The sequence below is a fragment of the Brassica oleracea genome, chromosome C4, assembly GCF_000695525.1.
Source record: "Brassica oleracea var. oleracea cultivar TO1000 chromosome C4, BOL, whole genome shotgun sequence".
In the NCBI taxonomy this organism is placed as follows: Eukaryota; Viridiplantae; Streptophyta; class Magnoliopsida; order Brassicales; family Brassicaceae; genus Brassica; species Brassica oleracea.
In genome coordinates, this window is record NC_027751.1 from 12,178,598 (window position 1) to 12,189,468 (window position 10,871).

The 10,871-nt window shown below is 32.9% G+C and overlaps 2 protein-coding genes across 2 annotated transcripts; both read left to right on the forward strand.

Moving 5' to 3' along the window:
• The first annotated feature begins 6,279 nt into the window (after nt 1-6,279).
• On the forward strand, nt 6,280-6,702 carry LOC106342582. The gene has a single exon (XM_013781556.1). It carries the CDS (start codon nt 6,439-6,441, stop codon nt 6,541-6,543), a length of 105 nt encoding a protein of 34 aa, XP_013637010.1. The 5' UTR covers nt 6,280-6,438; the 3' UTR covers nt 6,544-6,702.
• On the forward strand, nt 6,602-10,144 carry LOC106342581 (transcription factor bHLH155-like). The gene is made up of 11 exons (XM_013781555.1): nt 6,602-6,835; nt 7,020-7,154; nt 7,459-7,540; nt 7,619-7,660; nt 7,765-7,824; nt 7,914-8,033; nt 8,181-9,041; nt 9,194-9,295; nt 9,361-9,480; nt 9,585-9,710; nt 9,823-10,144. Exons 1-11 carry the CDS (start codon nt 6,741-6,743, stop codon nt 9,907-9,909), a joined length of 1,830 nt encoding a protein of 609 aa, XP_013637009.1. The 5' UTR covers nt 6,602-6,740; the 3' UTR covers nt 9,910-10,144.
• Nucleotides 10,145-10,871: the final 727 nt, after the last annotated feature.

Below are 10,871 nucleotides of genomic sequence, written 5' to 3' on the forward strand. Positions count from 1 at the left end.
ATAATTATTAGATTCCTTAGATCTTGTATGGACCACAACTAGTTCCATCATACATTCCTAAGTCTCATTGTTTTCTTATTTTTCCTCTTTGAAAAAGCCTTTCCCAAACATTAATAAACTAACATAAAAATAATTTATAAAAGAGAAAAATAGCTCTACCTTTGCCACTCTTTTAAGCAACTTCTGACCCAGTTCCCTTTTTGGAGAAACTTCAATACCCTAAGTTTGGAATCCATTTACCCTCCATTTTTAAGATTCGTTTATTTTTCTTTCTGGTACAATGAATATTGATAACCACATTCATTTTACCTTTCTTTAGTGCGCTGTGGAGAACGTGAACCATACACTTCCCTTGTTGTTGCTGCAGAAAATTATTTTTTTGTTCTGCTAAGAAAGTCTGTGAATGAATCTCATATTTTACAACCATACTAATCGATTTATAACGGAAAAATGTGCGCTAGTTTTTTTTTAAAAGATATATATAAAACAAGAAGTTGAATAGAGATGGATTTGCTAACATCACGTCATCACATTTATGCAGTATATATAGACGATGTTCGACAAATTGATTATTTATGCCAATATATATATATTCCGGATAAAATTTAAAATTTTATGTAACTTATAAGATCGACATCAACTTGAATTGAAAACGTTCGATAATTAAGATAAACATTAATTAGAAAAACATATGATCATGGATGGAACTTGCATGGCTTATCGATTACGGACCAACTCATCAGAAGATGTCCACTAAACATTATTATCAAAAGTCCTTTGATTTAAAAGATAAATGAAGCAATTTAATTAACAGAGGCATGCTTGATCTAGTTAATGCCAACTTTCGGAAACATATAGGAATCAATTAAAATAATTTTCGGTGGAAACAAAATTATCAATATCTAACCAAAAAGTGCAGTACCTAGCTACACTTTTTTCGTAGGCTCACTACATTTGATATTCTGCAAAATACAAGCTCCAAAGTCACAGTTTGTAGGCGAGATTAAATAATGAGTCAATTGGCTCATTATACAAAAATAACATAGATATTAGCAATCTACTGTAATAGTAAATTTGGGTGTTTAAAAGTCAAGACAACATTACTTGAGATTTCGGGTATTCACCTGACTAGGAAAAAAGTTTTGCGTACATAATATAATTTCTCTTAAATAATTCAACAAAGCCGGTTTATCATCCAAACTGAGAATCATGTTGACTCTCTGAGTCAACATGAGATGTAAAATTGTTGAACAAAACAAAATGAGATGTAAAAAACTTAGTAAGCTGTTCGCTTAAAAAAGATTACTAACAGAAATATGGTGAAGTTTCTTCGAACAATCTATAATCCACTGAACTAATTACTTTAAAGGCAAGATTTTGATAAAAAATCACATTGAAAAACTTTAAAATTATATGTTCATATGATATTTTTTTTTGAAAAGTAATTATATATTCATTTGATGTACCTAGTGATGCAATTTTAATACACTATTTTACAATATACAAAAATTTACACCTGAGTAAGACCATTTCAAATATATTTTGCTGTTTTTTCTTCTAAAATATATATCTAATCTATTAAATTAGAATCCTATGACTTTTTATGTGTGATTTTTTATTTGGATCATCTCTTAGAAAATTTATCAAATTACACATAATTTAATTACAATATCTTTTAATATCTTAATCTTTTATTTGAAATACAAATAAATAACCTTCCTTATAAAATTCTAAAAAATCTTTAAAAAATCTATTTGCAATTTCTTTTTGTATTTAGTTAATTTAAATTCTGATTATCACTAAAATATAATTAAAAATTTATCACTAAAATATAATTAAAAATTAAAATTAATTCACTTTTGATTTAAAAATTAAAATTAAAATCATATAAAATATTTTAATTATATCTTACTGATAACTGAAATTTAAATTAATTGCTTTTTGGAAATAAAAATTTTAAAATTTTTGTTTGATTTTTTAAAAAATATTCATTTGTATTTGAAAAAACATATATCTAATCTATTAAACTATAGTCATATTTTGGACTTCATATGTTATATTTTGATTTTGAACTATCAAACACGGGTTCATATAAATCATTTATAAAATATTTATAAAAGATCTCAAACCATTTAAAACTAGATGAAAAATTAAGATTAAGATTATTAGTTCAGAATGATTCATTTAGAGTTAGAGTGGGTATTGACTTCTGGCTGACACTTCATATACAAAGACTTATATTCAATTTTCAAATCCCAATGATGACTATCCTTCTAGAAGATAGAAAAGACGTAATCAAACAATCTATAGAACAAAATAAATGTTTAAAAAGAAACTTATCCGTTCATCGCGCAGATTCTATTTTAGTTTTTTTCTTATAATAGAGATGTGATTTGCTCCAATGTATTTCTCTAGAAAAAAGGTAATTCTAAATATAGAATAAAATAATAATAATGCTATTCCTTTTCTTATAAATAGAGAAAAAACACCAATCCATATTTTTGAGGAAAATAGAGGTGACATGAAGTAGTTTTACCTTTAAATACTATTATAGAAACATATATAAAGATGAGTTGGAGATGCTTTAAAAATAAAATTCGTGCATAAATGAATTTGAGGTAAAAAGGAGAAAAAGATTTAAAAAAATGATGAAATGGGGAAAGGGATGTTGAGTTGGTGAGTTGCATTAGAACACATTGATGGAAACATGTCATGAGAGCATATAATAAGATCCCCTCTAGATAAAATATAATGAGCAATCAATAGTAAAACATCATCATTTTCTTTTTCAAGTGGAACTCAATATCAGATTATACACATTTCAAAATACTCTCAACTCTTGGGTTCTTAAAAAAAATTATCGAAAGATCGACCAAGAGAGAAAAAAAAACACACAGCTGTGAATTCGCAAGATATGTATACAAGCCCTTTTTTCAAAAAAAAAAAAAAAAAGAAGATATGTATACAAAGATTTTCTTCGTAGGGGCAATGTCAGTATCTAATAAAAATTACATTGGTTGTTTGATTTGGCGATAATTGGACCAGATGGTTTAATATTAATTTGGACCAAACATCTTACTCTAAGCATTAGGAATGCGATCTTGGTTATATAGTGGACCACCCCCAGCTAAAAATAGCATAGGCCAGCAAATGGGTTTATGTAATGGGTATTTTCCTTTGTCCAGAGATTATTATGGCAAGCAAGACAAAATGAGTGAGTATGAAAAAGACATTTGATTTTTGTTGACAATACAAAAAGGGAAATAAAAGGAGCAGAGTCTATTTCATCATAATATGTAATGGTCCTAATGGACAAGTTATAAAGTCCAATATGTTTCAACTTTATATTGGCAAATGAAATCATTTTCTTTTTACCAAAAGCTGAATATCCACAAATTTCTTTTTGAAAATGAAACGAGGGTTTAAAATTTAACATTTCAACTCCACCATTAATAATTGTTTTACTTATTAATTTATAAGTAACATAATCGAAGTTGTAATCAGACTGATTCGGTCTTATGTAAACCGCTTAAAACATGAAAAATAAAATTTGCTTCAAAGCCACTATATTATAAAATTGTCATCCCCTTAAATATTTTATATAAATATGGACGTCTAAATCTGGAGGTTAATGAACGTTATCCCATGACCTTAATGAACTTTAACTCATGACCAATTATAAGTCATAGTTTAACGTTAGATATGTGATGTTTATATACTTGTATGAATTAGATGATAACCCGCGCCCTGCGCAGAGTGAGTAGATTTAAAGAGATTATCACTTTTAATTAATATATATTATAAAGGTAGAAATCATAGAAAGAAATATTGCATTTCTTTAAATTGAAGCTTAAAAGAAAAAAAATGGGCTTTAAGTGTAAATTAGGTTTTGTTGTAAAAAAATTAAGAACGGTGAAGTTTAGAAAAAAATATTGTCTTTTTGTATTTAAAATTGGTTTTGTTAATCATGGATCTTTTTTATTATAAATTTACCAACTAATTGATAATTTAAAAAATTAAAATGGACCTTTCTAATTAGTAAAATAACACCAAAATTTTGTTTGGCCCCATAGACCCATGGCAATTGCCAATGTGTCCATAGGTTAGAGCAGGAACTGTTAATAAGAATAAGCAAATATTAATATAAATAAATTATGAAGTTGAGATAAAATGAAACATAAACAATAAAATAATAAAACTCTTCAGAGACAAAATATAAGAAAACAAAAACAAATTAAAAATTGATGGTTAAACAATGCCATGACGGTCGTGAATGCTAGAACGTAGTGGTAAAGATCGATGTTTTGAGAAGGAGAGAATGGTGAGGATATGTATATATAAGGCCTAGTATTTATATATGCAAGGCGCCTAGGTCTAGGGTATACTCGATATCATTAATTGCTACAATCAGATTTCGTATTCCAAATCGAAATCTGAATATATTACTTCCTTTGTTCCTTATCGTACACTATTTGATTGTTGTATTATAGGAAACTAATGTGGTGCTGGTCAATCAAATTAAATGTAAAAATCAATCAGTGACAATCACATTCCATTCTAAATTTGTCGTGGTTGACAATTCAAAGTTGGTTTTTAACTTAAATTAACCAAATCAATGCCACTAAATCTATGTACGGCTATTCAATGTACGTAAATACCATAACTAAACCAAAAAAAGTGTACGTATATATCTATAAGATTTTGCGATTATGTAATAATTCTTGAACTTTGCGATTGTGATTGGTATATTTATCTATTACGGAGAAGAGTTGCAGCAACATATATATAAGTAGATATGTAGATACATACATACACAATGGATTTTATGTAGTCTAACTGTATAGAAAAGCATTAATATTTAAGTCATGCTATATAACGAATTGCTATATAAAGATGAATCTCAGGTTATGGCAATAAAATCTCTACATATTTAAAGATGCAAGCGTTTCTAATTGAAGCATAGCAAGCAGGGCGCGACTTAATTTTTTTTGTGATGCAATAAGCTTATAGTATATACACTCTTTTTAATGTAATGAGCAATGACAAATTTTGTAATTAGTCTAGTTAAGAAAGAGTTTTTGAGTATATGAGGTGAGAGAGCTTCTGGTGCTGACACGTAGGAAATGACACACATGTAATAAACACATAAAGTAAAAGTTATTTATATATAACGCTCCTCAAATAATAAAAAAGGGATACACTATTTCAAGTTTTAGGTAATCTTGGATTTAATCTTTCTTGGGAACTAAATTATCATTACTAGACTTTGTTCCAATTGGTTTACATGGTAGATTGTACTAGAATATCGGTTCACTCTCTGATATTAGTTGGAAGGTATTCTAAATTCGGACAAGTCAGTGTGGTAAACAGTTCACTTTATAGCACTAAGAGCATCTCCAACCCAACCCAAAATCCTCAAACTTTGAGGTTTTGTGTCATTCCAATCCAACCTCAAATCGTCAAATTTGAGGTTTCACTATTCACAACCTCGAAACTATCTTTTATTTTCTTTTTGGTCTTTATAGTTATTTATTTCATAAATATTAGTAACTTTTGTTAATATCAAGTCTATAATGCAAATAAATAAATTTTTCATGATTTTTTTGAAGATTCATGGTTAGAGTAACTAACTTTCACCCTTAAAATAAAGTCTTGAGTTGGAGATGCTCTAAATGCATTTTTTTCCGGTTTTCAGTGCAGACTAGATCAGCCGGTAGAGTTCATTAAAAAATACAAAAGAGTAAGAATTGGTTGAATACGAGAGAATTGAAAGGTTAAAAAAAAAAAAAGTAAGAAGGAAGCAAAAAATTCAGTAGGAGAATGATTTTGCTGGCCATTACTATTTAAGAGATCGTATCCCTCTCAAAGTTTTCCACATAAAATCTCTCATTACCCTCTCAAACCTCAAAGCACACCCTCCCACTCACTAACGAACTAACATGCGCACGATTGAAAACTATCGCCCCTCTCCCGTTGCTAAAATGAGCATGGTGCGTGATTCACCCGCTTACTTGGCCTGAATTCTCCTCCTCCTCCCTTTAAAAAAGGAACCGTCTTTTTCGCTTAGCTCTCTTCTCCTTTTCTCTCTTGTTTCAGATTTCTTTAGCTGAGATTGTAAGATTCTTTATCTCCGAGTGATGCAGAGTATGCTGAGATCAATTATTGACAAGAACCAATGTCTTCTGACATAAGCTAAACTCTCTTCTTACAACCTCTTTCTCTCTCTCTCTCTCTCTCTCTCTGCTTCCTTTTCCTCTCTCTTCTTCTTGTAAAGTTTTGAACTTTAGTTCGTGAACTATATGGCGGCAGCTCAAGGCAACAGATCTATCTCGCTGGTTCTGTTTCCAACTGTTTGAAAGTCTGCTTCTTTGGTGTTTTTTTTTCTGAGGCTCTAGGGTTGTTAAATTAGATTCCTTTTGGGCTTTTTGGGGGAAAGGAATGGGTAAGAGGCAAATCTCACAGGATGAAGTAGGTCCACCGATAAATCCAAGAGCTGGATTACGAAGAGAACAAGCTGGAAGAGGTTCATACAGGGGTAGTTAGTCACTTTGTAGCTTACCGAAGGTCAAAAAGGTTTCTTTTATTTATTTATTTTTGTGTCTGGTTAGGGAGAGAAGAAAGTGTACACTAAAGTTTGTTATTTTTAGAACCAAGGGAAAGGGTTTGTGTTTCTCACCTCCGTCTCTCTTGAGTCGGACATTAGTGAAGGGGAGTGGGGGGGTTGTTTTTGGCCCTTTAGAATGGGTTCTACTTCGCAAGAGATACTGAGGAGCCTTTGCTCCAACACAGACTGGAAGTATGCTGTGTTCTGGAAACTTAACCATCGATCTCGAATGTGAGTCCTCTAACCATTTCCTTTTTGCTTTGAAAGAGTGTTTACTGTCATCATATGGAGCCTTATATCGAATGTAGCCTTATACAATAGTTTATTAAGTGGTTCTGAACTAGCTATTTAATTATAAGTTTATGTTCAGTTGATCAGGGTAGTTTCTGATTTCTAGACTGTCGAATACTTGCAGGGTACTTACCTTGGAGGATGCTTACTATGACAATCATCGGCACAACGACTCACTAAAAAACATGCATGGAGCACATGACCCCCTGGGTTTAGCTTTGGCGAAGATGGCTTATCATGTCTATTCTCTAGGGGAAGGGTAAGAATAATTTACTTGCTAACTCACTCTTCCTTGGCGTCATCTTTTCAACTTGGCTTTCATGGGTATCTAAAAAAAATGTCAAATGCTAGGCATCTTTTTATTGACACAGTTTGGCATTTAGCAGTTATAGCTTGGCTTGTTATGTGTTTTTTTTTTTTTTCGTATTTGTTTCTGTGACATCAGCTACATGATGAAAAGCTTTGTGTCTTGTCTCACTATTAGTTACAAAATCTTGCGGTTCTTTGTGTGGCTGGATGATGCTTTGACTGATCTTCTTTTGAATCATGTCTTATATTAACAGGATTATAGGACATGTTGCGGTTTCTGGAGAACATCAATGGTTATTCCCGGAATATTATGACAACTATCACTCAGTATCTGAGGTTAGGAACTTCTTATCTCGCGTTGAATTTTTCTTTTGTCTTCCATGTTTTTAAAACTGTATCTTTTTCCAATTACAGTTTCATAATGTTTGGGAGAGTCAAATATCTGCTGGAATCAAGGTATTTTTGAGATTTTTCATTACTGTTCCTTTTTTTTTGTCTGCTCTGTTAGATTAATGTCAAGGACTTTCTTTGTATCACAATTTGTTCTCCCTTCGTCGCAGACCGTTCTTGTAGTAGCTGTTGGTCCCTGTGGTGTTGTGCAACTAGGCTCTCTGCGTAAAGTAAGTAACATCATATATCTGGATAATAATAGCCAGTAAGAACGCAATGAAAGTATATGGACTTATTATTGTGTTCTTGTGTGGATTAGATTGATGAAGATGTAACATTGGTGAATCATATAAAACATATGTTTTTGGCACTCAAGGATCCACTGGCAGATCATGCAGCAAATTTAATGCAATATAATATGAACAATTCGTTGTGTCTGGTAAAGATCTTCTTCATACAAATACGGATTCACGTTTGTCTATATTTCTTGTTATTTGCGAAAACGAAAGAGTAGAATGCTAAGGCCTCTTCTAACAGTGACCTGAACTAAGCAATGATGTGCTGCATTATTATTTTGTTGGTGCAGCCAAAATTACCTTCTGAATGTTTACATGTTGAGGCTTTCTCTAATTGCTCTGGAGAAGTTGGCAAAGCTATGGAGGTGGAAGAGTCAAGTTTTCTAACTCAGTATCCTAGTTTACATCCGTATTTGAAGAATCATGCGCTCAACAACACAAGCTCATCTGCTTTAGCCATTGAGGCTGAAAGATTGATAACAGATCAATCATATCCAGGCCTGGACTCATCAACTTTTCATAATTTATCTGAGCCTATGCCGGAGAGGAGATGTGAGTCAAGTCGATTTGATGCTTTGATCTCATCTGGATACACTTTTCCTGGCAGCGAGCTGTTAGAGGCATTAGGCTCTGGTTTCAAGCAAACGAGCAGGGGTCTTGAGGAGCTAGTGAAGTCTGAACATGGCTCAGCAACGAGACCAACAGATGATAATATGAGTCATAGCCAGCTTACGTTTGACTCTGCCCCTGAGAATCTTCTAGATGCTGTGGTGGCTAATGTTTGTCATAGCGATGGCAATGCCAGGGATGATATCTTCTCGAGCAGATCTGTACAGTCATTTCTTACCAGCATGGAAATGGCAGAACCCTCAGGTCAAAACAATCATATTATGATGAATCAGCTGCCACCAGCAGCAGAGGTGGATACTCAACAGAATACGTCAGACATCTGTGGTGCATTTTCTTCGATTGGATTCTCATCCACGTGTCCCAGCTCCTCTAGTGATCATTTTCAGACGTCCCTGGAGATGCCTAAGAAGAACAAAAAGAGGGCCAAACCTGGCGAAAGTTCTCGGCCTCGCCCAAGAGACAGGCAGCTCATTCAGGATCGAATCAAGGAACTTCGAGAACTTGTGCCTAATGGATCAAAGGTGACTTTGCTCCTCCTAGCTACAAAGTTACTTGAAACATTGTTGGATAAAGTTATAATTGATTTTGTAGTCTGTTTCTAGAAGCAAATAGTTTTCGTTTTTGCCTGTGTTATTGCTATTTGCTAATAATTTTTTTTTGTGATATTTTACAGTGCAGTATTGATTCTTTGCTAGAACGCACGATCAAGCACATGCTCTTTCTGCAGAATGTTACTAAGCATGCTGACAAGCTCAGTAAAAGTGCTAATACAAAGGTAAGAAAAAGTTTAGATTTCTTGATGCTCATAGAAGTAGTTAGCTTATAACTCTGTAATCTCAGATGCAACAAAAGGAAACAGGCGCGCAAGGTTCAACCTGCGCAGTGGAGGTTGGAGGCCATCTTCAAGTGTGCTCTATTATCGTGGAGAATCTGAACAAGCATGGGATGGTGCTTATCGAGGTATGTAATTTCTTCTTTCTTCCTTTTTGGTTAGTGTTTGTTTGAACTTCCGTTCCCAAGTTCCAAGTTCCAAGTTCTTAGAAATATTTTGGGGTTTTGGACAGATGTTATGTGAAGAATGTAGCCATTTTCTTGAGATATCAAACGTGATCAGGAGCTTGGATCTTACCATTTTGAGAGGCGTCACCGAGGCTCAGGGAGATAAAACATGGATATGCTTTGTAGTTGAGGTAGGAGTCAAAATTATTTACACTTCATCTTCATGAGAACTTTTTTTCTCTAGGGTTTTTGCTTGAGCATTGGATTACTATCGGTGACTAATATGGTCATATGAAATGGCAGAGTCAAAGCAACAAAGTGATGCAGAGAATGGACATTTTGTGGTCTTTGGTTCAAATATTTCAGCCAAAGGCCAATGGCAAGCCGTAGTTGGTTACTTGGGTTGGTTGCAAGACTTTTGCGTTTACTTGGTTGGGAAAGGCTTTGGGTTTTTAGGTATAAAATTTAGCTCTCAGTGTGCATGCATTTTGGAGTTTTTAGTGTGTTTATGATTGCATGTTGTTTGCTTTGGAGTTTGGATCCTTTTGAATTACACAGTAAAATATTATAAATCAAATCCCCTTAATGTTGTATTCTTATTTCCTTATTAACTTGAAACTTTTTTATTTTTTGTGCATTTTAATTTCCATAAATAAATTTTGAAAAAAAAAGTTAAATCAAGATGTATATCGAAAACCCCCAACGGTCATTATTTCGTCACTAACTATAACAAACTAATTTCCTTTTTTCGATATATTAAGAAAAAGGAAAATATAGTGAGAGATTCGCTTGGACTATAAAAACACGAAACGAGAGTGAGATCACACTTTTTCATACAACACTTCTTCTCTTTAGGTTTCTGTTCGAACTAGGGTTTCTTCTTGCCTACGCGTTTTCTTCCTTACCAATCTCTCTCGAGATTTAGTTCGACTTTTTCTAGGGTTTACAGAGAAGTATTACAGAAAGAGAAAGTAATGGCGATCATTAGGGTGCAACATTGCAAAGACAAACCATTCATGAAATTCGTCAAGTTTTTAGGTAAAGATTCATACGGCTCCGTCGATCTCTACCGTCACACAAAGCACGACGGTTCAACCTCCTTCACCGTAAAGTCGCTAAGGATCGTATGTGTATGCGAAACAGAGTATAAAACAGTTCCTTCGTTTTATTTCTTATTCTTAACTTGTGAGATCAACTTACATTATAGATCTCTTTATATATAGGAGCTCTTAGCTTGTCCTATTACAATTGAGATTAGGAAACTTAACTTTATCCTAATCTATAAGTTATTCTACTTTCCTTAATGAATAACTTGTATCCTAAGCTATCTTTATTGAAGCTTATCCACAACA

What these genes read in the sequence shown, in the direction of transcription:
- LOC106342582 (XM_013781556.1), top strand. Translation starts at nt 6,439, where the DNA reads ATGGGTAAGAGGCAAATCTCACAGGATGAAGTAGGTCCACCGATAAAT.
- LOC106342581 (XM_013781555.1), top strand. Translation starts at nt 6,741, where the DNA reads ATGGGTTCTACTTCGCAAGAGATACTGAGGAGCCTTTGCTCCAACACA. An exon ending in ACTATCACTCAGTATCTGAG is followed by an intron (nt 7,541 to 7,618) that starts GTTAGGAACTTC and finishes TTCCAATTACAG; the next exon opens with TTTCATAATGTTTGGGAGAG. An exon ending in AACTAGGCTCTCTGCGTAAA is followed by an intron (nt 7,825 to 7,913) that starts GTAAGTAACATC and finishes TGTGTGGATTAG; the next exon opens with ATTGATGAAGATGTAACATT.